The sequence below is a fragment of the Mchenga conophoros genome, linkage group LG19 (genome assembly GCF_057382185.1).
Source record: "Mchenga conophoros isolate Kocher_MC1m ecotype Shallow Benthic linkage group LG19, M_conophoros_male_GT1.1, whole genome shotgun sequence".
In the NCBI taxonomy this organism is placed as follows: Eukaryota; Metazoa; Chordata; class Actinopteri; order Cichliformes; family Cichlidae; genus Mchenga; species Mchenga conophoros.
In genome coordinates, this window is record NC_140544.1 from 19,810,912 (window position 1) to 19,832,354 (window position 21,443).

The 21,443-nt window shown below is 40.8% G+C and overlaps 2 protein-coding genes across 2 annotated transcripts; one reads left to right on the forward strand and one right to left on the reverse strand.

The window, feature by feature from the left end:
• The first annotated feature begins 1,027 nt into the window (after positions 1-1,027).
• On the forward strand, positions 1,028-16,434 carry coq8ab (coenzyme Q8A, genome duplicate b). The gene is made up of 15 exons (XM_085256869.1): positions 1,028-1,312; positions 1,616-1,768; positions 3,281-3,571; positions 3,686-3,752; positions 4,859-4,930; positions 5,941-6,066; positions 7,647-7,732; positions 7,814-7,954; positions 8,051-8,132; positions 8,242-8,335; positions 11,375-11,516; positions 11,716-11,823; positions 11,919-11,984; positions 13,144-13,230; positions 14,109-16,434. Exons 2-15 carry the CDS (start codon positions 1,634-1,636, stop codon positions 14,400-14,402), a joined length of 1,791 nt encoding a protein of 596 aa, XP_085112995.1. The 5' UTR covers positions 1,028-1,312; positions 1,616-1,633; the 3' UTR covers positions 14,403-16,434.
• LOC146552112 (proton-coupled zinc antiporter SLC30A2-like) lies at positions 16,392-21,420 on the reverse strand. The gene is made up of 8 exons (XM_085256870.1): positions 21,356-21,420; positions 21,036-21,238; positions 20,685-20,831; positions 19,909-20,062; positions 19,613-19,811; positions 19,375-19,480; positions 19,168-19,302; positions 16,392-17,475 (listed from the first exon to the last, which is right to left on the reverse strand). The coding sequence occupies exons 1-8, from the start codon at positions 21,418-21,420 to the stop codon at positions 17,348-17,350; spliced, it is 1,137 nt and encodes a 378-aa protein (XP_085112996.1). The 3' UTR covers positions 16,392-17,347.
• Between the last annotated feature and the right edge of the window lie 23 nt (positions 21,421-21,443).

Consider the following 21,443-nt stretch of genomic DNA (forward strand, 5'->3'; position numbering starts at 1 on the left):
CACCCATCCTGATTTATTTCCACTACCAATACTTCCTACTGGTCCATCTCTGACACAGTGTGAGAATGTGTATGTGTGGGAACACAAACAGTGGAGGAATTGTGTTGCCAATGGCATTAACCGCATATACAAATGCGACCAGTGAACCTCTCTCTGCTGATGTCGTTGCCCCAACTTGTTTAATATAAGTTAAAGTAATAGTGTGGTAAGTTGTAACATCTGCATTATTGTTACAACTAACCCAGACTGTTGCTGTTACAACTGACCCAGACTCCTATAGCCATGAACTAGCTAACATTACAGCCAACGGCTAAAACATTAGCACTAAAGACTTACACAGAATATATCCCCATAGACATACAAATAACATAATTTAAGTTTGATGAGTTTAACTGCAAAGCAGATAATGCTATTAGAAATTGAAATAAAGTAGAAAAACTTACTTTTTGGCATACAAATTACTTTTTTTCGTGTTAAATTGTTTGTGTTTGACAAAATGTGCTGATTTTTCACATGTGATAGCGCAACTGAGTTGGGCATGCACAGGATTAATCACATCATTTGAAACTTAGCCCTGATTGGAGAAATTGGAAGTGTTACAACTGACCCACGTTACAACTATCCCCGGTCTCCCCTACATTGTCTATTATTTTTCTCTGTTGTACTACTACTACTACTATTGTTGTTGTTGTTGTTGTTGTTGTTGTTGTTGTTGTTGTTGTTGTTGTAAATTGTGGAAATTTCTGAGTAGCCTCTGGTACACCTTTGGGGCAAATACGGATCTACCTTATCTAAATAAATAAATAAATAACCATTTACTTTGAGCGTTGTACTACTTCTCGTGGCCACAGTAACCTTAGAGAGCGCATGTCCAGCACATGGTCTAGCAGAAAGCCTTTTCCTCCATATGTGTCCTTTTTTTTCTTTCTTGCTAGTTGCTCATGAACGCCTCACATGTTCGCATCTCGCACCGCCCCATTGGAGGACACGTCAATCGGTCGCGTGCTGACGTATGAGGGGCGACTGACAGTTTGTCCAGCCAGTAAGGGTGTATGTTGATGTCTGGACCCCGCGGCTGAAGTTGCCTCATTGGCCCGTGTTTGTTAAACTTCCTCCGAGGGAGCCTCGGCCAGAATCGGCACGTACTCCAGCGCGTCGCCCGCCTTTTTCCTTCGTCCCGCTGGAGGTTTTTTAAGGGAATTGTGTCGAGTTAAATCAAGGTCAACGTGGCTCATGCTACAGTAGCACAATGCTTGCTGGTGTGCACGCTCACTGAGCGGGGAGGACGTGTGTTGCGAAGTTTTTATTAGTGGTGAGTGGAAGTTGTTTCTTTGTCCATGCCTTTTGTCTCGGGTTTGTTTTGAAAGCTTCTCTTTGTGTTGTTGTTGTTGTTGTTTTTGAGTTTTTTTTTTTATTATTTTCCTTTCTTGTCCAGGCTGTTAGCAACGTCAATATCACACTTTTGCGTTGTTTTGCTTAAGCGTGCTATACGTGGTCTTGTTGTACTCTTCAAGTGTGAGAACATAAACGGATATTCACCCAGAAGAGCTACACCACTTCACACATCTCTGCATGACACCCCAGCACCTGTTTCAAAGACCTTACTCCCCTGCAGGTTTCTAACAGTTGCAGCATGGCAGGCGACACCGTGGTCTGGAGGAGTCTTAAGTGGGTAAAGCAGGCGGCCCACAGAGCCCCACCAGGCGGCCTAACTGTCACCGGGAACCAGAGGCTGGTAAACTTTCATCACACCACTGGAACGGCAAGGGTGAGCAGTCAGCTGTGATTTGGGTGTTGTGCAGTTGTAGACTAGGATCAAGTTTCACATTGCATGCAGCGCAGATATCTTCTGTTTTTGCTTTTTGGTCACGATGACCTCATCAGCAGCAGTAGATCGAGGCTTCTGGAGGCAGGTAGTACAGAAGCAGAAGTGAGAGGGGATGGTTTGTGAAGCAGGCTGTGAAGGATACACATTTCCTAAAGCCTGATAGGGGTATTTAAAAAATAAAAAGAAAAAAAAAATAGTAGCCTGCCAAGTGTACTGCACTGCTTCTGTTATTTATTCGCTGTTGGGAATAAAGGTTCATAGTTAAAATTAAAGGATTTGTACTTTGGATATTTAATAATTAATCAATAATAGTCTCTTGGGACTAAAATAACAGCCTCTGAACTAAGCAGGTAGAAGCTGGATTTGTATACACCTGGTTTTAGTATTTATAACGCCTTACACCAGGGGTTCTCTTTTGCACCAAGCTGAAGGATCTGAAGGCGACTGCATGAACTTGTACTGTATTTTTGTAACCTGTTAATTGAGACCAAACACTGATGTTGTATCTAATAGCAGTTTACAGTGTATTTATTATAATACACTTTCATTAGTAACGCCTCTGCATGGGCCAATTTCTGTAAATGCCAGCCCATCTTCGGTTCCACTTTAATAGGAGTTTCATACAGAGCTCTGTGCATCAGGAGGAATACAGCTGTAATGTTTATTTTCTACTTTAACAGAACTAATTTGTTAGCAGGTTTTCCTGTAAGGGTTTTATGTGCTGTAGATACTACAAACCTGCAAACCTCACGGGTGGGAACAGCTCACATTACTCCAAAAGTAATGTTTTACACGTTATGAGTTATTGTTTCTTTTCTTATTTACTTGATGTAATGAGTAACATGTTATCCCACTCTTTATATTGCTTTTTCCACATGCATGTGCCCATTAAACACATCATCAACAACTTATATTGTATTGCATTGCATTGAACACTATTCATGATTAGAGATGCCCCGACTGCAGTTTGTCGGCTGGTCCCAGCATCTCTACTCATGATACAGTACTCTCACAATACCTTTACCTCGATAATAACAATATCATGATACAGCAATCCTGCTGAACTGATAAATGTGTATATTGCAAGGTGGTCACCTACAACACATCACTGCGACATCATATCACCATAGTATAATACCACTTAAAAGGGTAAAAACAGGAACTATGCTTTTATAAACAGCATTGCTGTGCCTGTGTGTATTGTCATTATTATTTAAGAATATTATAATATTTAAATTCACATTTGTTAGCTTTCTTGCCATTTTTCTGCTGCAAGATTCTTCTCTTCTTCCCTGAAGTTTAGTTATCATCTTTGTTTTAATAAAAATATTGATATTTGGCGCCAGCGTTTCGGTAACATATCACAAGAGAAAGCGAAAAAACATTTTGTCCCATCCTTACTTAACAGCTGCATAAATAAATGTTGCTGAATGTCATGTTTTGTTCTTTTAGGAGAACCAGAAAGATGTCTGCGTATACAGAGGCACAACATTTCACAGATACTCCACTATGGCTGCTTGCTTCAGTACAAGCTTAACAGGAAGTGCAAATGGGCATCAGAGGACCTGCAGTGGAAGATGTGATAAAGGTCTTAGGTACTACAAAGACTGGTCAAGTCGGCTGTTCTCTGGACATACGAGGCTCTTTAACCAGGACAACACCACAGTGGGGCGGCTGACATCGGAGGATATCGATAAAGCAAGGAGTAACAAGAAAAGGGACTTTAAGCAGCATACGCAAGTGGTATCTACTCTCTCTCTTTTTTCTGTAAATGAGTGTTTTAATGATAATGATAAATGCAAGTGTGTATTTCACAGCTGCAGTGAAGTGTTTACATTTTATTTCCTTTGATTTCAGCTTAGTGAAAAAGCTCGAGAGAAGAAGGTACCCGTCACACGGATAGGAAGGCTGGTAAACTTTGGAGGTAGGTGATTTCTTTACCATGGTATTTGTCACATTAAAACCTGAATTAAAAAATGTCTGTAAATCTCAAAACAAAGTGTGACTCTCAGTAAGGCATTTGACCCTGAGTTGCTCCACTGGGCAAGTACTGGACAACGCCAGCTTGTGTGGGAATACTGGGCTGCTGCCAGGTGCTGTCAAAGTGTGATCTGCATGAATGTGAAGCAGCAGCAGTGTTGAAAACCTATCACACTCCCCCCAAAAATGTGTTTTAAAATAATCAGTTGCAGCTCTTTAAACTGAGAGAACATCTGCAAAAATCGTTAACCAATTTAATGTTGAGCTCACTTTAATTTTTATATATTAAATGAGAATCTGACCTTTTTAAAAATCATGATCTTGGATGGAGTCTGTAACTAACGACTTTTTGCGATAGAAGTTCTGCAAACTAGTTCTGCAATTTGTGTTTGGCAGTGCTGGCACTTCCTCCAAGTCTAACTCAGCGAGACGTCAAAATGCACTTGAGTAGAAACTCCCTCACAAAGCCTGAACATGCCATTTATACAGACATCTGTTTTTTGTAAGTGGAATAGCCACTGTTGCTTGTATTCCTCATACTGTAAAGTGTTTGGGTATCAAAGTTTAATTTTGGATTTAGTGGAAAGAGTCTGACCTCATGACCTTGGTCAGCAGTTTTCAAGAGGTGGGGCGAGATTGTGGAAAATGCTGACGTGCTCCCTCACAAGACTTAAATTACAGAGTATCAGTAGCAGAAAAAACGTTACTGGAACATGCCTGAGAATCCAGCTAATAGGAAAACGTGCAATCAACCATCAGCTGCCTTCTCGTGGAAGTATCAAATGTTTCTCTCACTAATTCTTGGCCTCCATTTGTCCCTGAGCCTCCCTTGGTGCTGCTTTAAGAAATTATACCCAAGTCTGGTTGCTGATTGTTGTTATCACGTTCTTTTTTTTTTTATGCAGTAGTTATCATATGCAGGTAGGTTGTTTGTAAGGGCAACACTGCTCTTGCAAGCAGTTACCAACACTGGTAATGTTAACTTCATCTTTGCAGCAGTTTATTCAGTGAATTGTTTGGTTTAAAAAAAAAAATCACTTCCTTTTGCAGGTCTGGCAGTTGGACTTGGCATCGGAGCAATCGCAGAAGTGGTCAAGAAGAGTTTAAAACCCAAAGAACGAGGTGACAGCAGGAGACTTTTGCTTTACAAGTCTGCTGAGATTGATCCTCATGTTTGGGCTTTGCTAATGATGCCAGGAAAGCTATAGCTGCTCCTCTAAACCTGCACAGCTGACCTGTCATTTAACTGAGACTGTTAAGATAAGCAATCGTGAGTAAACTACATACCTGCCGGTTTATCGTCAGAATGTCCAGGTAGTCTAATTTTGGATATTGGAGTTCAATATTTTTTTATGTGGAAGCAGAAAGCTTACGCAAGCACAGAATATCAGTGACTAGTTTAATGTTCGGGGAAATGCAGGACACTATTGTAATGTTTTGTTTGTAAATAAGGGGCTCTGAGATTTTGTACAGAAGAAACAATCAGCTATGTAACATCCCGCTAAAAACGCTGGCATCAAAAAGCCTGATCCTACCAAAAAAAACTTCTGCATTTCACAAAAACATGGAAATAAAAATGGAAAGTCTGTGGATTTAAATTGATGTTAAAAAAATGTGTAATGTTGTGACTAAAAGTTAGAAAGCGATATTGTAGATGCTTCATTGGCTCTAGGTCAGGAGTCGAACTTAAGCAGATTAGTGGTATTGATTATGTTGCTTGCTTTGAGCAGCAGGTCACATTTCCTCTGGATGTAACCTTCCACTGAAGCTTGTGTTCAGTCGATCCACTCATCAGAATCTTGTTCAAGAAAATCATCTTGGAGACATTTTTCACCTCTTATAAATATAGCTGGGCCTCAGTGAGCTGTACACACAAAGCACGATCAAGCAGATTATCTTAAAGCTTTTAGTCTTTCCTCCCCACTCACCTGACCTGAACCCCACTAAACATCTAGGAAGTGGGGACACTTTAAGACAGAGAAAGCAAAATGTGCTGGGATAAAAAGGATTTGCACATTTTGGAATATAAGAAAAATGGTGGGATTTGTTGTGGATTGATGCATTTTTCAAAGACACGTGTTCCGTTGCGAGTTGTCTTGGCACATGTTATAAACAGTTTTTGTGTTTTCTAGGTAACAAAAAGGCCATAATGGATTCGAATGCTTTCCTCTCTGAAGCCAACGCTCAAAGAATTGTCCGGACGCTTTGCAAAGTTCGAGGTGCTGCTCTAAAAATTGGACAGATGCTCAGTATTCAAGGTGAGGTACAGATACACATACACCTGAGTGATGCACCTTAATGGATCTTAGCTGTTTTAATCACTGTAAACACAAGCAGAAGTTAATCTTTAGTGATACCGTATTAACTGATCTCGCGTGATACAAGGACATGAGGATCTGGACAAACTGCTGAGGCATATTATAAGCAGGAAACCCACATGTGTCTGTGTACAAATAAACTTCCATCTTCCATCACAGACTAAACATGCCTGTCTGCTGAGATCACTTCACCAACTTTAAAATGTCATCCCCAAAAATAAACACCGGGCCAGCTGTACACAATACGTGCAATTCCCGTGGAGTTATTGTAGGTGGCAGAGTCTAGCCTGACTGTTGGCTTTAAAAAGCATGTTTACAGCGCAGACATGTTTTTCAGCTCTGGCCTGTGCAGTCATGTATGATCCCTGCGATAAAATCCTTCAGCCAAGCATTTTTTGAAACATTAATCCTTGGCAAACTTTTAAAAGAAATCACAAGATTGTTCAACAACACTTGTTTTAAAGATGTTTGTAGAAGCTTTATTTTCCCTTATCCAAACTGACATGGTAGCCAGCCATGACACAGTTTCAGCGTTATCATCAGCTAACTTCGTTAACTTTATCTTAATACTGACCTTGAGGGGAAAAAGAAGCTGTTGACAAAACGGTGTCACTTCAAGGTCCGTTTAGTATCTCTTCAGCTTTCAAACGATCCTTATCTGCAAGGAGAGTAGAAGTGAAACCGTTTGTGATTATTAGCGTTATTAGTTTTCACGTTAAAAATACAGAACAACTATTTCCAGTTTTTCAGCAAGAGGATCTGTTGTTTTTCTTCCCATATGACAGTAAACTTATTTACATTTTGAATATATTATTAGATAATAAAATAATTTATAGGGAAACGCTTGTCTCTACTACAGTAAAGCTGCATTAAATGGTTATATTTATATTTTAAATGTATGTATTTTACAGCTTAATTTATGTGAAAGAGATTGATCTTAGTGATGGACCTATAGTGTTAAACCTAACTCGGCTATGGTCTGGACCCTGTTTTGGTTCATTCTCATCTCTCCTTTAAGGCACCATTTAAGCTGTAGTCTAACTTACTTCATGATACCAGCTAGCCAAATTTAAGCTTTGAGGTATTTTTTCATTTAAAAGCAAGGATTTAATTAAGACTATTGGTTTTGCACACTTGAAAACGTACAGTACCAGAAGATTGTTTTTACTACTTCTTCATCATTTACCTGCTCCCATTAGGGGTCACCTCACTCTATCCCTGTCATCCTCCTTTGTGACACCAACTCTCTGCATGTCCCCCTTCACAACATCGATGAATCATCTGTGATCTTCCTCTTTTCCCCCTCCTGGCAGCTCCATCCTTTATCCAGTATATCCACATCCTCTGCACATCTGCAAGTCTCACCCTGAGCATTTTCAATTCATTTTTAATCCTAAATTTCAGCTCTGCCTCCTGTCTTTTCAATAACACCTGGATTATTATTTTTTTTAAACTGTTCTTACCCTATAGGCATCATCATGTGTTTCATTCGCTCTGTACTTTTCGTTTTTGTTTGTCAGATGACGCCTTTATCAACCCTCAGCTGGCTAAAATCTTTGAGCGTGTTCGACAGAGTGCAGACTTCATGCCTACTAAGCAGATGATGGTACAGTATGGAGAACGCTGGCAAACTATACAAATAAAGTTACATTTCTCCAGTTAATTTTTTTCCTTTTTCTCTCTACAGAAAGTCATTTACAATGATCTCGGCCCAAACTGGAGGGACAAACTGGAATACTTCGAGGAGAGGCCATTCGCAGCCGCGTCCATTGGTCAAGTCCATTTAGCAAAAATGAAGGATGGCCGGGAGGTAGCCATGAAGATTCAGGTGAGAGAAGTGTTTGTGCTGAGATAAATGCAGATGTTAAGTGGGTCATAAGTCAGCAAATAGAATAAAATAACTCAATCAAATCTTTCCCTTCAGTACCCTGGAATAGCAAAGAGTATCGAGAGTGACGTGAATAATATCATGACTGCCCTGAGGTTAAGCAACGCACTGCCTGAAGGTATTTTTCTTATCATTTAGGGATAACAGCTGCTATTGTCTGATCTTTGTAAACCTGCAGCTCGACCGCAATGATTTTCAACCCCCCTCCATTTGACCTCTTTTTCCAGGTTTATTTCCTGAGCATCTCATTGAGGTCATGAGTCGAGAGCTGGCGCTGGAATGTGATTATATAAGGGAAGCAAATTGTGCCAGAAAATTTCAGTGAGTTGTTTGCATTTATTCTTACTAAATTGACTAAGCTTGGGTATAGAGCTGGGCGATAGAACGATAACGATATGTATCGCGATATAACTTTTACTCGATAGAGAAATTAAGCTATCGCGATAGACCTCGCCGCTCTTGTCCTCTTAAAAAAAAAAAAAAAAAAGGTCAGCCAATCCAAATTAGGTAGCGCAGAGCCGAACCAATCACAGCCGCAGCGTCACGTCGCGTGACTTGTTACGTACAGCACAAGTGCCAAGCCGCACGTGTGTTTGTTTGGGAAGCAGCCAGCGGGTAATGGAGCCAGCGCGTAATGGAGGAAATGAGTGTGCCGACTAGAAAAATCAACCGAGCGTGACCGAAGAGAAAACAGATAATGGTTCCAATGCCGGAGAGATTGTCGAACAGAAGAGCCATAGAAGTTCCGTAGTGTGAAGGTATTTCGGCTATTTCAAGTCTGACAAAAAACAGAGTAGCGTGCACTGTAAATTGTGCCGAAAGCAAGTCTGGAAATACAATAAACTGGTGCATGCGTCACACTGCGCCACGTTATTGTTTCGGTGAAATGAATTTCTACAATACTGTTACTGTTAATTCTACTCTCTGCCGTGTTTAAATGCTTACATATACACACAGTTACTGTCCCTCCACACATACGACTCGGTTCTGCTTCTATGCCCCAGCTTTGTTTACTTTTTCCCACCGAGGCTTCTAGACTTCTGATTGGCCAACATTTCGGCACGGTTAGGAATCTAGCGCCACCTGCTGCTTTGGCATGTTCATAGCAGCGTTTTCCTTCATTTCTGCCTTTATGTGTGGACGGGATTATTTTTTAAAACGAAAACAGAAAATCTCCGTTTTCAAAAACACCCGTGTACGTGTGGACGTAGCCTCAGTCTCTGACTGGAAGCGCTAATTCGTCATTCGGCTTTTGTCAGACTAAAGTAACTGTTAAAACTGTTTGAAAAGCTAAGCTATACAACAAGGAGAGATTGAGAATTTCCTTTTAGTTCTCAGTTTATTTGATATTGACAAAAGTTAGTCAGTTTTGTCTGTTCTTCTGTAAAACAAACTAAGATTTATTTTTAGAATTAATATTTTGTTTCTAAGTGGAATTGACAATTTAGTCTGTTTCGTTTGTTCTATTTTGAAACTTAAACGCTTTAGCGGCTGCCTTTTGTGTAGTTTGCAATATTTGCCTTTATTTATCTGAAAAAGTCTCATGTTCCTTAAGTACATCTACCCTGTTGAACTTATTATGGGAAATAAATATTTAAATAAAAACAAGCTGCTGATTATTTCACATTTTACTTGTGAGCAACGGCACATTTAAATCTTACAAATATAGTTATTTGGCTTATATCGTGATAGATATCGTTATCCCCTGAAATGAAAAAAACATATCGTGATATGAAAAAATCTCATATCGCCCAGCTCTACTTGGGTAATGTTTTATTTGTCTTTGCTAGAAGCGTGCTTTGCACCAGAACTTCCATCTAGCTACAGTTAGCCACAATCGCTACTTCTCACACAATACTGTTCAGATTTCAGTAAAACACAGTGATCACCTACTTGGTCTTCACTAAAACTGCTCAAGGTCACGATCACGTTTGTTGTTTTACGAGCAGTCACCTGTGAATTGTGATGACATGGTGAGACAGATGAGCTGCTGCATCATTGACAGTCTGGCTTGTGGCCTTTATCTGTTATTTTTTAATATTTTTGTATTATTTAGCAGTTTGTGTATAAATGCATTGTTAGGTTTTAGATTTTGAGTTTTAAAAAATATTCCTCATATAGTCTGTGGCTTTTGCGTCAACTTCCCAGAATTCAGTTGTGTTCCCGCCTCCTTAGACATTCAGGTTGTTTCACCGTTGGTGCCTCTATTTTTGGTATTTTTGGCTATTTTAGCTACTGTACTGTATTTCTTATCCACAAGAAAATACTTTGTAGTGTTTTGAACCTTCTGATTTTGTTTAACGACATACAAACTTATTTTAACCTTTGGTCTCTGCCAGTTTTTCCTGGAAAGTCCTACCAGGCAACAACTTACAATAATAGCTGCTGCATAATGAATGATATACAGTATACACAAACATTACTGTTCCCATATAGTTCCCATAGTAACACCTTCACAGCTCTTGTTGTGTCACAATGAGTCCTAAAGATATTTTTGATTTGGGTTCATGCCCTTGACATTTTCAGCAGCAGGCGGCTTTGACAAAGGAGCCATTTGGCAACAAACAGCAACTAGTACTGTGCAAAAGCCTTGAGCCCCACCCCTCATTTCTTTCCATTTTGCTCACGAAATGAGTGCAGTATTTATTGAAACACGTTCCAACATAAATGGAAATGCATAAAAATAAAAAAATCTAACAAGCTTGAAATTCCATATTTGTTATGGCCATCATTATTCTTCAATACAGCCTGAACTCTCTTAGACAAGCTTTCATATTATGTGTGTGTGTCTAGGTGTGCTTTTACTGTACCGACAGTGTGTTTGGCGTCATTATCATGCTGAAAAATGAAGCAACTGCCAATCAGATGTTTTTTCAGACGGTCTTGCATGGTGGCTCACATTCAGATAACTTTATTTATCCCACATTGGGCAATCCAGTTTGACAGTCCGCCATTGCAACAATACGGCAAAAATTAAAATCAACATCCAACAGTACTTTTCTGAATTTCCACTGGCTAAAATGCAGCACTCAATGAGATCTGTCGCCAGCAATTTTCAATCCAGTTCTTGTATAACTGTGTGTACCTCAGCCTGTCCTTAAAAACGGTTTCTTGACAGCCACCCTTCTGTTGGGATCGTTTCAGTTCTCCAGGTTTTCCAAATAAAAAACTTTGAAAGCCCTTCAGAAAGGTCGGAGAATTATTGCTCAAGACCAGACAAAAACATCTGGCCCCTATTTCTTTCCTTGTAAAGAAATAGGTGGCTCAAGACATTTGCACTGTGCTGTAACAGAGCACCTGAAGGGCCAGATAAGGGTTATCTGCACGCTTCTTCTGACTTTGTTGCTGTGTGTTTGGTAGCGAGCTGCTGGAGGATCACCCCTTCTTCTGTGTGCCTGATGTGATAGACGAGCTAAGCAATAAGCAGGTTCTCACCACAACACTGGTGCCTGGTTTCCCGCTGGACAAGGCCACACATCTCCCTCAGGAACTCAGGAATGAGGTATGCCTTTAAGAGCTTCACTCTGCTCTGAACTCTACACTATTTACAGTATAGTTAACACCTGTGCTCTGCCAAGATGAGGTACATGCCACCTTAAAATAAAATAAAAAACCCTGAGACATGGCAGCATGTAGCAGAGATAACTATTTAAGTATCAGCACCCACTCATGTCACTTCCAGTTGTCTCTCCTTCTGCCAGATTTGTGAGCAGATCCTTATTTTATGCCTGAGGGAGCTTTTTGAGTTCAGATACATGCAAACCGATCCGAACTGGTCCAACTTCTTCTTTGATCCACAAACTCATAAGGTCAGTTTGCCCAAGTTATACCAGCGACACGCGTGGATTTAATCTTTCTCCTTTTCACTGATGCGTGTTTTCTGTTTTTTATGACTTCACGTCAGGTTGCGCTGCTGGATTTTGGAGCTACTCGAGGATTTAACAAGCATTTTACTGATACCTACATTGAGGTGAGAAGTGTTCTCATTGTTGTTGTACACTGTGTTGCCCCCACTGGCTATTATGCTACATGAATTTAAAAACAAAAAGATGCATACACCTGCTTGAGAATTTAGTTTATCTAGTTCTCAAACAGTGATGTGCAAATGTTATGTCATTTCTTTATAAATATTCTTCTAATGTTTCTTGAACATTGGCTGCTCCTTAACCCATTCTAGGTCCAGATAATTCTGGTCACATGAAGTACACTTAGATTATTACTTGTAATTACAACATTTTGTTTTGTATTTGGAAAATAGTGTTCATGAAGACTATCAAGAAACTAAACACACATACAAATATGAAAAAAGGATGTGAAAAACTTAGCACACTGCTTCGATTGACAGAATTAAGCAGGCAAGACTGCTAATGAAATGTGCTTGATTGAATGAACATCGGCAAGTGTGAGCACCTCTATAGAGAACAGAGGTTTTTGGAGTTTTCTGGTCTGGAGCATTTAGGCGTTTCCCTGTAAAGTCACCCAAAAAAACCCAATAGCTACATCTCACACTCTGCAGACCTCAGTTAACATGTTAAAGTCATTTTGACCGATGAGACGAAAGCACAGCTCCATGTTTGGAGAAAACCAAACACAGCATATCAGCACAAACACCTCGTATCAGCTGTGAAACACCGTGGTGGTGTAGGGGTGATGATTTGGTTTGGTTTGCAGCTAAATGCAATAGTACGATGATCCAAAGCACAGCAGCCAGTCTAGAACAAAATGGCTGAAAAAAGAGAAGAATCGAGGTGCAGCAAAAGCCCAATGTCCAGATCTCAAGCTGATTGAAATGCTGTGGTCCCAGAAACTGAATTGAAGCAACACTATAAAGAAGAGTGGGCCAAAGTCCTCCACAATGTTGTGAGAGACTCATAAAGCCGTGCAGAAAACGAGTTCTTCAGGTTAATGCTGCTAAAGGTGGTTCTACAAGCTGTTGAATCGTGGGACAGGACTGCAGTCCTTTTCAAGTTACTCTGTTTTTGTCATTTTGCTGTGAGAATATCTGTTAACCACACAGGTTAAGACAGATGATGTGCTTTATTGTTGTGCAGACAAGAATTTCAATAAGTTTCAGTTGAGAAATATCTTTTCGTCATGTGAAACCGTCTGGTGCGATTTCTCTCACTCAGATTATAAAAGCAGCTGCAGATCAGGACAGAGAAGGCGTCCTACTGAAATCCAGAGAAATGAAGTTCCTCACAGGATACGAGTCAAAGGTGAGAAACGGACATTGTAAATTTTACTAATGAACCGCACCACACTGTGATTCAGTTCAACAGTAGCTGTGAGTTTATGTTTATGATTTGTCTGTTGTTGTATTTTTGAATGTAGCGTAAAAGACATGAAAGGTTCATGCAGTCAAACAGCAATTTTACTGTGTTCAAAGTAAGATTGAGAGGAGCTTCTGAAATGCACCATATTTTTATTGAAAATGTTTTGAAATATTCAGTCACTCAAAGTATTTACTAGGTGTTCTTTAGCGACCTCTAGTGGCACCCAACAGGAACTACAACAGCACTCATATTTTGTGAACAGTCTCGCTATCTTGGTTTTTATTATACAGGAACTGTTATGAGATGATAGTAAAAATGACTTAGAGTATATACTGTGGACAATTTCTTTTTCTTTTTTTTTTTTTTGTTCTCTTTATTATATGGTGCCTGAAGATCACATTGCTCTCTCGTCTTACTACAGTTCTTGTGTGGGTTTAGTGTGTTCCAGTGTTGTTCAGTCTGTCTCTTCACATAACTCCACAGTTATTCCCTGAGGCTGAGAGCAGGCCTGTGTGTCTTTAATCACATTTGCAGCTCTTGTGGTAGAGGAAATATTTATTTATTGAGTCTGGCTGCATGTCCTCCTGCAAAATAAATATGGGACCAACGATGAATGAAGTGTTAGCTTTAGAAGTGCTGATGGAGGGGATTATTTCAGCTTGTTTCCAGTCTCTGTTGCAAGATGCTGGGTGCAGCGTCCTATTCAACACAAATAAAATTAATATTGATCTCTTCGTCTAAAAGCAGAGGAGCAGGTTTCTGTACATGCTGAACTTTTACTTGAAAGCCTCTTGATCATTTTTCTTGTCTTCTGCATTAAGGCGATGGAGAACGCCCACGTGGATGCGGTGATGATCCTCGGAGAGGCCTTCAACTCAGAAAAGCCCTTTGACTTTGGAATGCAGAGCACAACTGAGCGCATCCACAACCTCATCCCAGTGATGCTGAAAGAGCGTCTCACGCCACCGCCAGAGGAAACCTACTCCCTCCACAGAAAAATGGGCGGCTCCTTTCTCATTTGCTCGAAACTCAAAGCTAAAATCGCATGCAAGGACATGTTCCAGGAGGCCCACAGAAACTACTGGAAAGATGGAGACCCCAAGTCCGCACATTGAAGACTGCTTTTCCAGAAAGTGTGTTGAAACCAGGAATTTTTGTCATGCTGAACAATTCTTATCTGCAAATTTTTGGGCTCATCACGCCAGAAAGTGTTTTGTTACGTGATATACTAATAACTACCTAGATTTGTTGGGTTTTTTTTACTGTTTGTTAAACTAAACTGTTACAGTACATCCCAAAAAAAAAAAAAAGAAAAACCTTAAAAAATGCATATCGGAATAATCTCTACCTATTAGGAATTTCATATCTATGTTTAACATTTCATTGCTTGCTTTGACCTGGTTTCAATCCAGACTAACTCTTACTATACCGTCCTTAATAATGTGCTAAGACTCTTTTGTATGTATTGTTTGAAAAAATTTGTACCTCATAATTATGTGCCTGTATGATCTGAGGGAGCGTCCTTCATTTGACCTGGATTGTCAGTTGAAATAAATTGAAACTGATGCTGCAAAAAACAAACCAAATCTGTTCTAGCGAGCACTGGAGAGCTATTGAGTGAAGCAAGGTGCAGACAGAAGTAAAGAAAAGGGTGGGGGGAAAAAAGAAGGTTCATATGAAAAAATATTTTAATTCACGAGAAAAAAATTCAAGTTTAGAATTTTATAACTGCAAAATGTCTTAGTGACAGACGTGTGTGTGTGATGAAAGGCGATTCAAACGTCACACAGCGGTGGTGTTGATACTGCAAATGTTACAAATCTGAAAGGGTGTTACTTCAAAAGCCAATTATTGTGCCAAGTGAATCCATTATGGTCTTATAGCTGAGGCAGGTGAGCAGTTTTTTAGTTGGCATAGAGAGTACACCATGTCTGTTCCGTTAATGTATCAGTGACCTTTAGTGTTGTGGGGAATATGGCCACTTTAGTTGGATCACTTGTGAGTGTTGTTGGCCAGGTGATGGCAATAACACTGCGGGGTGCTGAGCCACCCTTGATGTGATCGTTGTGTGGCTATAGCTCTCCATTTTGTGGTTGTTCACTAGTATGCTTGCTTTACTGAATTTTGTATATTACAGTAACTTTTTGTGGTATGAGGCCACTTGTAAGTGACCGTTTGTGTGGTGGAGACCACAGATCACTTGTGAATGTGATTATTCGTGGCTGCTCTCATTTTGTGTTGTAGTAGGTTGAATAATCCTTTTGGGTTTGACTGTTGTACTCATGTTGGTCACATGTTACTCTGTGCATTCAGTGTGGCAACTTTAAATCCTCATGCAGGGGCATCCATGCTTAAAGATACCAACTAAAGAAATGCGAGTATTTAGTTTTGTGTCAGGAGAGCAGGTGATAAAGTGCTCAAGTTTTGGCTTTGGCTTAATAAATTTAGGGGTCCTAGAGGAACCCTTTTGAGGGAGGTGGTGTTACGCTCCTCTGCAGCCCCTAATCTCAGTGTGTTCAGCTGTTGCTAATTGGCCACACCAATAAGGTGTAAATAAAAGCATACCTGAGGCAGGCTTTTCAGGAAGCTCACCAGTCTTTGCCTTTGTGGCACCAGCCATTTGAGCCAACCTGCGATGCTATTTTAAGCTAAAACCTCTTCTCACTTACACTCTGATATTCGCCTCCTTTTTTATGTTGCGGCCTCGAGCCGGGTCGTAACACCTCTTAAGTTTTCCAAAAAAACCCCGTCTTGATGATCCCCAAGACCTTAGGGAAAATATTCTGTGGAGTCATGAGACAGTTTGTGGATAGTTGGATTTCTGTTATTTCTGGTAGTGAAATCATAAAGCTAACATAGTATTCCATAAAATGAACATCAAATTAAATTAATTCGATTTATGCTGTGTTATCAGTGTTTGCAATGATAGCATGGCTGTGGTGTCATATCAATGTATGCTCTCGGTGTTTGCTGATATCAAACTGTGGTATGAGGACCACTGTTTGTAATCTTTGTAGTGATACTCAGAAGGTCTGGCTTATAAAGTCCTTATTTTGTTTTATTTAGACCTGGTTTAATTCTGGCCGTTGCAAGGCCTGGGTCATGTGGCAGCCAACAACTTCTCCAGAGAGGCTGTCCTGGTGAGGGAGAAGTTCATGGCCCACTTCTCGGTGGAGGGAGCAGTGTCTTGACAACCAAAAGAATAGCCTATTTGAAGTCCCAGTGACTTCCCCACAACGGCTCTTTTAAGAGCCACCCACAAATCTCTAAATAGCGTTCCTGCCTTTTTAAAATTTTCTTAATAAATGGAGCTTGTCTCCAAAATAAACTAACCTCTCTTTATTCTCTTAAATAATTAGTCTTCACTATGTTCCTATATAGTAGTATATTTTTTATTGGCCAATATTAAAGTTATAATATTTATCATTATTAATTATTACAGCAGTGGACTTGAACTCTGTGTCAAATACTGAGCTTCAGTAAAGATTCAAGTTGCAGTTATTTGTATTACCTATCACCTTATATCTTCACTCAAAGACAAGTATCTGCTGCTCTATTCCCATGTTGTTGCAGTATGTAGTGATGGGCAGATGAAGCTTCATGAAGCACTGAAGCTTTTCATCCAGTTGGTTCACCCCAGCGCAAAGCGTCTTGAAGCTTCATTTGCTCTAGTAGGACATCTACTGGACGTAAAAATATTAGTTGGCATGAATTTGAAGAGTGTGGCATTTTGCACACAGCCTGTAAATGTCAACAACAAAAGGAGTGTGTAAAACATGTATATTGTAGTGATGGCATTATACTGTGCATATTTATAAGCTTTACAAGCTGCATGTCTTCGGACGGTGTGAGGAAGCTGGAGTACCCGGAGGGAACCCACGCAAACACGGGGAGAACATGCAAACTCCACACAGAAAGACCCCAATGGTGGAATTGAACTCAGGACCTTCTTGCTGTGCGGCAACAGTGCTAACCACCGTGCCGCCTCAGTCCCAAATATGAAGCTGTTAAATGGGAGCACCCAGTGCCTTTACTTTTGCAGTCACCTGTTCAGTCAACTTTAAACCTCTACACTGCTGCCCGAAATCCTGCAGCTCTCCACTTGAATTGTGATGCTGGAAAAACCAAACTTGGAGCACAGGACCCTTGTTGCCTTCCTGAGGATGATCTGCGAATCAGCATCTTCCTCTGGAAAAAACAAACAAACAAATAAATACAGACAATGACATGATTTAATCATCAGTGCTCTTCTTCTACAACTTTGGCTCAACTCTTCCTCTTCATTTTATTGTGGATGCTAGAATTTTGCTTGTACTCAGAAGTTCATGGAAGTAAATAAAACTTCAGCCCAAAATGACAATATTTTACCTGTTTATCGTGTATGCTGAACTTGTGGGTTTTTTGTGTTCTATATAAATCAGATTATATTCATAGAGAGTTGGGGAATGGCTGCCGTGATTTCAACATCAGGGAAACCAAACAACCTCTGGTGAAGTGGATTGCGCAACGTAGAAGAGCTAACTCGCCAGGCCAGGACTCTGCAGACTCTTTACACCTACAGGCCAGTGGACACTCTTTGATGATGAGGATGTACACATCCTGGACGGGGAGGAACGCTGGTTGCAGCGCAGAGTCAAGGAGGCCACTTACGTGAAAAGGGAAAGACCATCTCTGAATCAAGGAGGGGGCCTAAGGGGCCATCTTTCACCATCTTACAATGCTGTGATTGCAGCCATTCCCCAACTCTCTATGAATGGTACTCATGGCCATGGATCAGTGGTTGTTGATCAATGGTCATGAGAATTTGCATATTAATGATCAATGAACTGACCTCACAGCCCATTGTTCATTCAGTGGTGCTAGTTTCAGTCATTGGGCAAATGTACTGTTTATAAGATTGGGGAAACCTGCAGTCAGCTGAGACTGAAGAAGTCACTTGGATGAGCGACGAAACGTTTCTCCCACTGAAAACGCTACATCCAGATGAACACAATCAACCTTTTGGGGGTTGTTTTGAGGTGTTTGTGTCCATATTCTTCATTACTTCCTGTGTTGTGGTTTGTTCAGATGCAACTTTGCAAACCTGTGCCGCCATGTTATGTTTGCAGAGAAGTCATACTTAGTCTTTTTTTTAAACGTGCTACCAATGGACTTGAATATTTCACATGTTAACTAAGGCCAGGTTCTTTAGTTTTTGTTTTTTTTTTAGTTTTCTGGGACCTTCCCTCCTAGAAAGAACTAGAATGCTCCAGAAAATTGCCAAAAACCTTTACTTCTATAGAGTTCATCAATGAATTAATCATTTGCTGATGATCATTTAATCACGTGCATCTGATTAGCAGCACCTGGCTGCTTCTTACCCTCCTAATTCTTGTGGAAGCAATAAGAACTTTCTTTTTCAGTTGACTGGCACCTTACATTACTGCTGTAATAGATCAATATTTGCCAAAGGGTTTTCCATCCTATTTACTTAGAATACAAACACTCTGATCAAACAATAAACAAATGTTTACTGGACCAGGATAAAAGGCGCAGGATGGGCGTGTGGTGTTTCATTTCTAATTAAACCTCCATAGTTTTAGCAGGGGCACCACCAAGGGAGGGGCAAGGGGGCAGTGGGCACTCCCAAAAATCTGCAGACAGATTTGCAATAGACTATTATGGATTTCCAAGTCTTATTTGATTTTTATATGTATCTATTTTCAGTGATATCAACTTCAAAATCAGAAAATAACTAAAAAAAAATTCTGTTTTTTGCCATATTTTTCAAGTAACTTATATTTGGCAACAGCATAATAAAACTGGAAATTCTGTTTTTTACTGGGCTTTAGCGCAGGTTCTGCTTCCTCTCCACATAACAGTACCGTCTTCGCCTCTTACCTGTGGCAAGGTGCACGGAAAGCAGAGAATGAGTCGTGTTGAGGCTCCACATGTGTAAACTGTGAATGGCGGTGACTCCTCCTACAGACAGCAGCAGCTCTCTCACGGCGCCGAAACTCACGTCCCGAGGAGCGCCTTCAGAAAATACACACGTTAAACTGTCGCTAAAATCTGAACGTCACCACAGGCGGAGGGAAGTGTGTTTACCTTCCAGCAGTATCCTGAAAACATCCTTTGTGACAGGAAGCGTTGTCCCAATAACGAGAAGAGAGAACAGGAAGGTGCAAATTGGATCTGCTACTTTATATTCAGGCTGTGAAGAAGACAGAAATATGATCAGAAACAATTGATGGAGTGATATTGAGTACTTGGAGAGTACAGTGCTGTATCAAGCCCATCCTGATTATTTTTGTTATTTAACTGTTATTTTTAATCTTACACTGACCCAGAAGTGGATGATGGTGGCAGCCAGCATGACACCGACACTCTGCACCAGATCTCCCACCACATGAACGAAAGCTGCCTTCACACTTGCATTACCGTGGCCGTTCCTCTGCCCATGCTTGTCCCTCTGGGTCAGGTTGGTGGCAAACCCATGGCTGTGGCCATGTGAGTTGCCAGGCTGATGCAAGATCAGGATCATCCTGGGTAAAACAAAGCATAGACGTCATCACTCATCGCTGCTGACTGCCCCCCTAAACCAAGCAGAAATAATCCATAAAGTAAGCTCGGCACACTTACAGGACATTGACCCCCACAGCACAGCCTGATGTTATGAGCATGATCTCACTGTCAATCTCGTATTCCCCGTCGGAGATCCTCTGCACGGCTGATAAGACGAGCACTACTGTCACAGCCCAGATCGACACGACTGATAGAAACATGGCCAGAATCTCTGCGTGAAACAGTAACAGAGTCAGAAATGGCCCCGAAAATATGAAGGATATGAGTACGTGCAACTCATATGGACTAATGTGCACATAAATTCAATGGGCAGTTTGCTAGTATCGGGTTGGACGCCCTTTTGCTTTCAGAACTGCCTGAATTCTTCATGGTACAAATTTAACAATGAGCTGAAAGCTTTTGGTCCATATTCACATGATTATGGCACACAGTCCACATCCACCACATCCCTGCTCTACTGGATTGAGATCTATTTACTGTGGAGGACATTTGAGTACAGTGCACTTGCTGTCATGTTCGAGAAACCAGCTTGACATGATGTGAGCTTTGTTTGTTCTCCTGCAGGATGCTGCCATCAAAAGTGACATTTAAATGATGCTCAGTTAAGGGATCCAAAGTGTGCCAAGAAAATATCCCACCATAACATCAGCACCTCCACCAGCCTAAACTGTCGATACAAGGCAGGACAGATTCATTCTTTTGACTTGTTTATTCCAAATTCTGACCCTTCTATGTTGTACTGCTACTTCGGTTAATGAATCTTAACCTGTGTACCTAACAAAGTGGCTGGTGAGTGTATTCTTGAGAGCTACTCGTGAGAACCTTGTTCCTACCAGCTCGATACCATCCAAAAGTCATGGTTCCTGTCTGAGGCCTTGATGCGATCCACAGAGAGAAGATGCTGATTACAATGCTGACAAAATCAGTCAGAAGGTGAGCTGCGTCCATCATGATGGCCAGACTGCCGGCGGCGTATCCACCTGCAGAGGAAACCGTATGTGTGTTTGGGCAGAGGAAGCCTGAGTGTGTCACTTTAAGATCAAGTTTGTATGGAGCGATTCAAACTCAGCAAGCTTTACATATTTATGCATGGCACAGTAAAAAACGAATATAGGTAAACTTCATTTTTTTTGGCAGAATCAGAGATGCTGGCATGGAAATTTGTGATGAGTCTTTTGTCTCACCAATGGCCTCTCCTGTCATGAACACAAGGCTGACGGCACATGCAGTGAAAAGCTTCTTTCTGGCCAAACATCTCGAGTCCCTTTCAGTCACCGACCTCCAATTGGCCTCTTGGCAGAGCCATTCGTGCTGCCACAGCCCCTCCACACTGAGGGTGTCTTCACTGAATTCTGAGTCTGAGCACTTTTTCTCTGGACCGCTCACCCTGACACAAGACGGAAGATCTACACTTAGGCTGGCTCAATGTGGAAGTCAACAGTTTTAAAGCCATCTGTGTTGAACTTTGGTGTTTCAGGAGGTCAAATGAAAAATGAAGACGTACCACACAAGAGGCTCCGAATGAGTCTCAATCAAATGTTGCTTCTCTGGATCTGTTGATGACTCCATATCCTCATGTTATTGACAGCTGA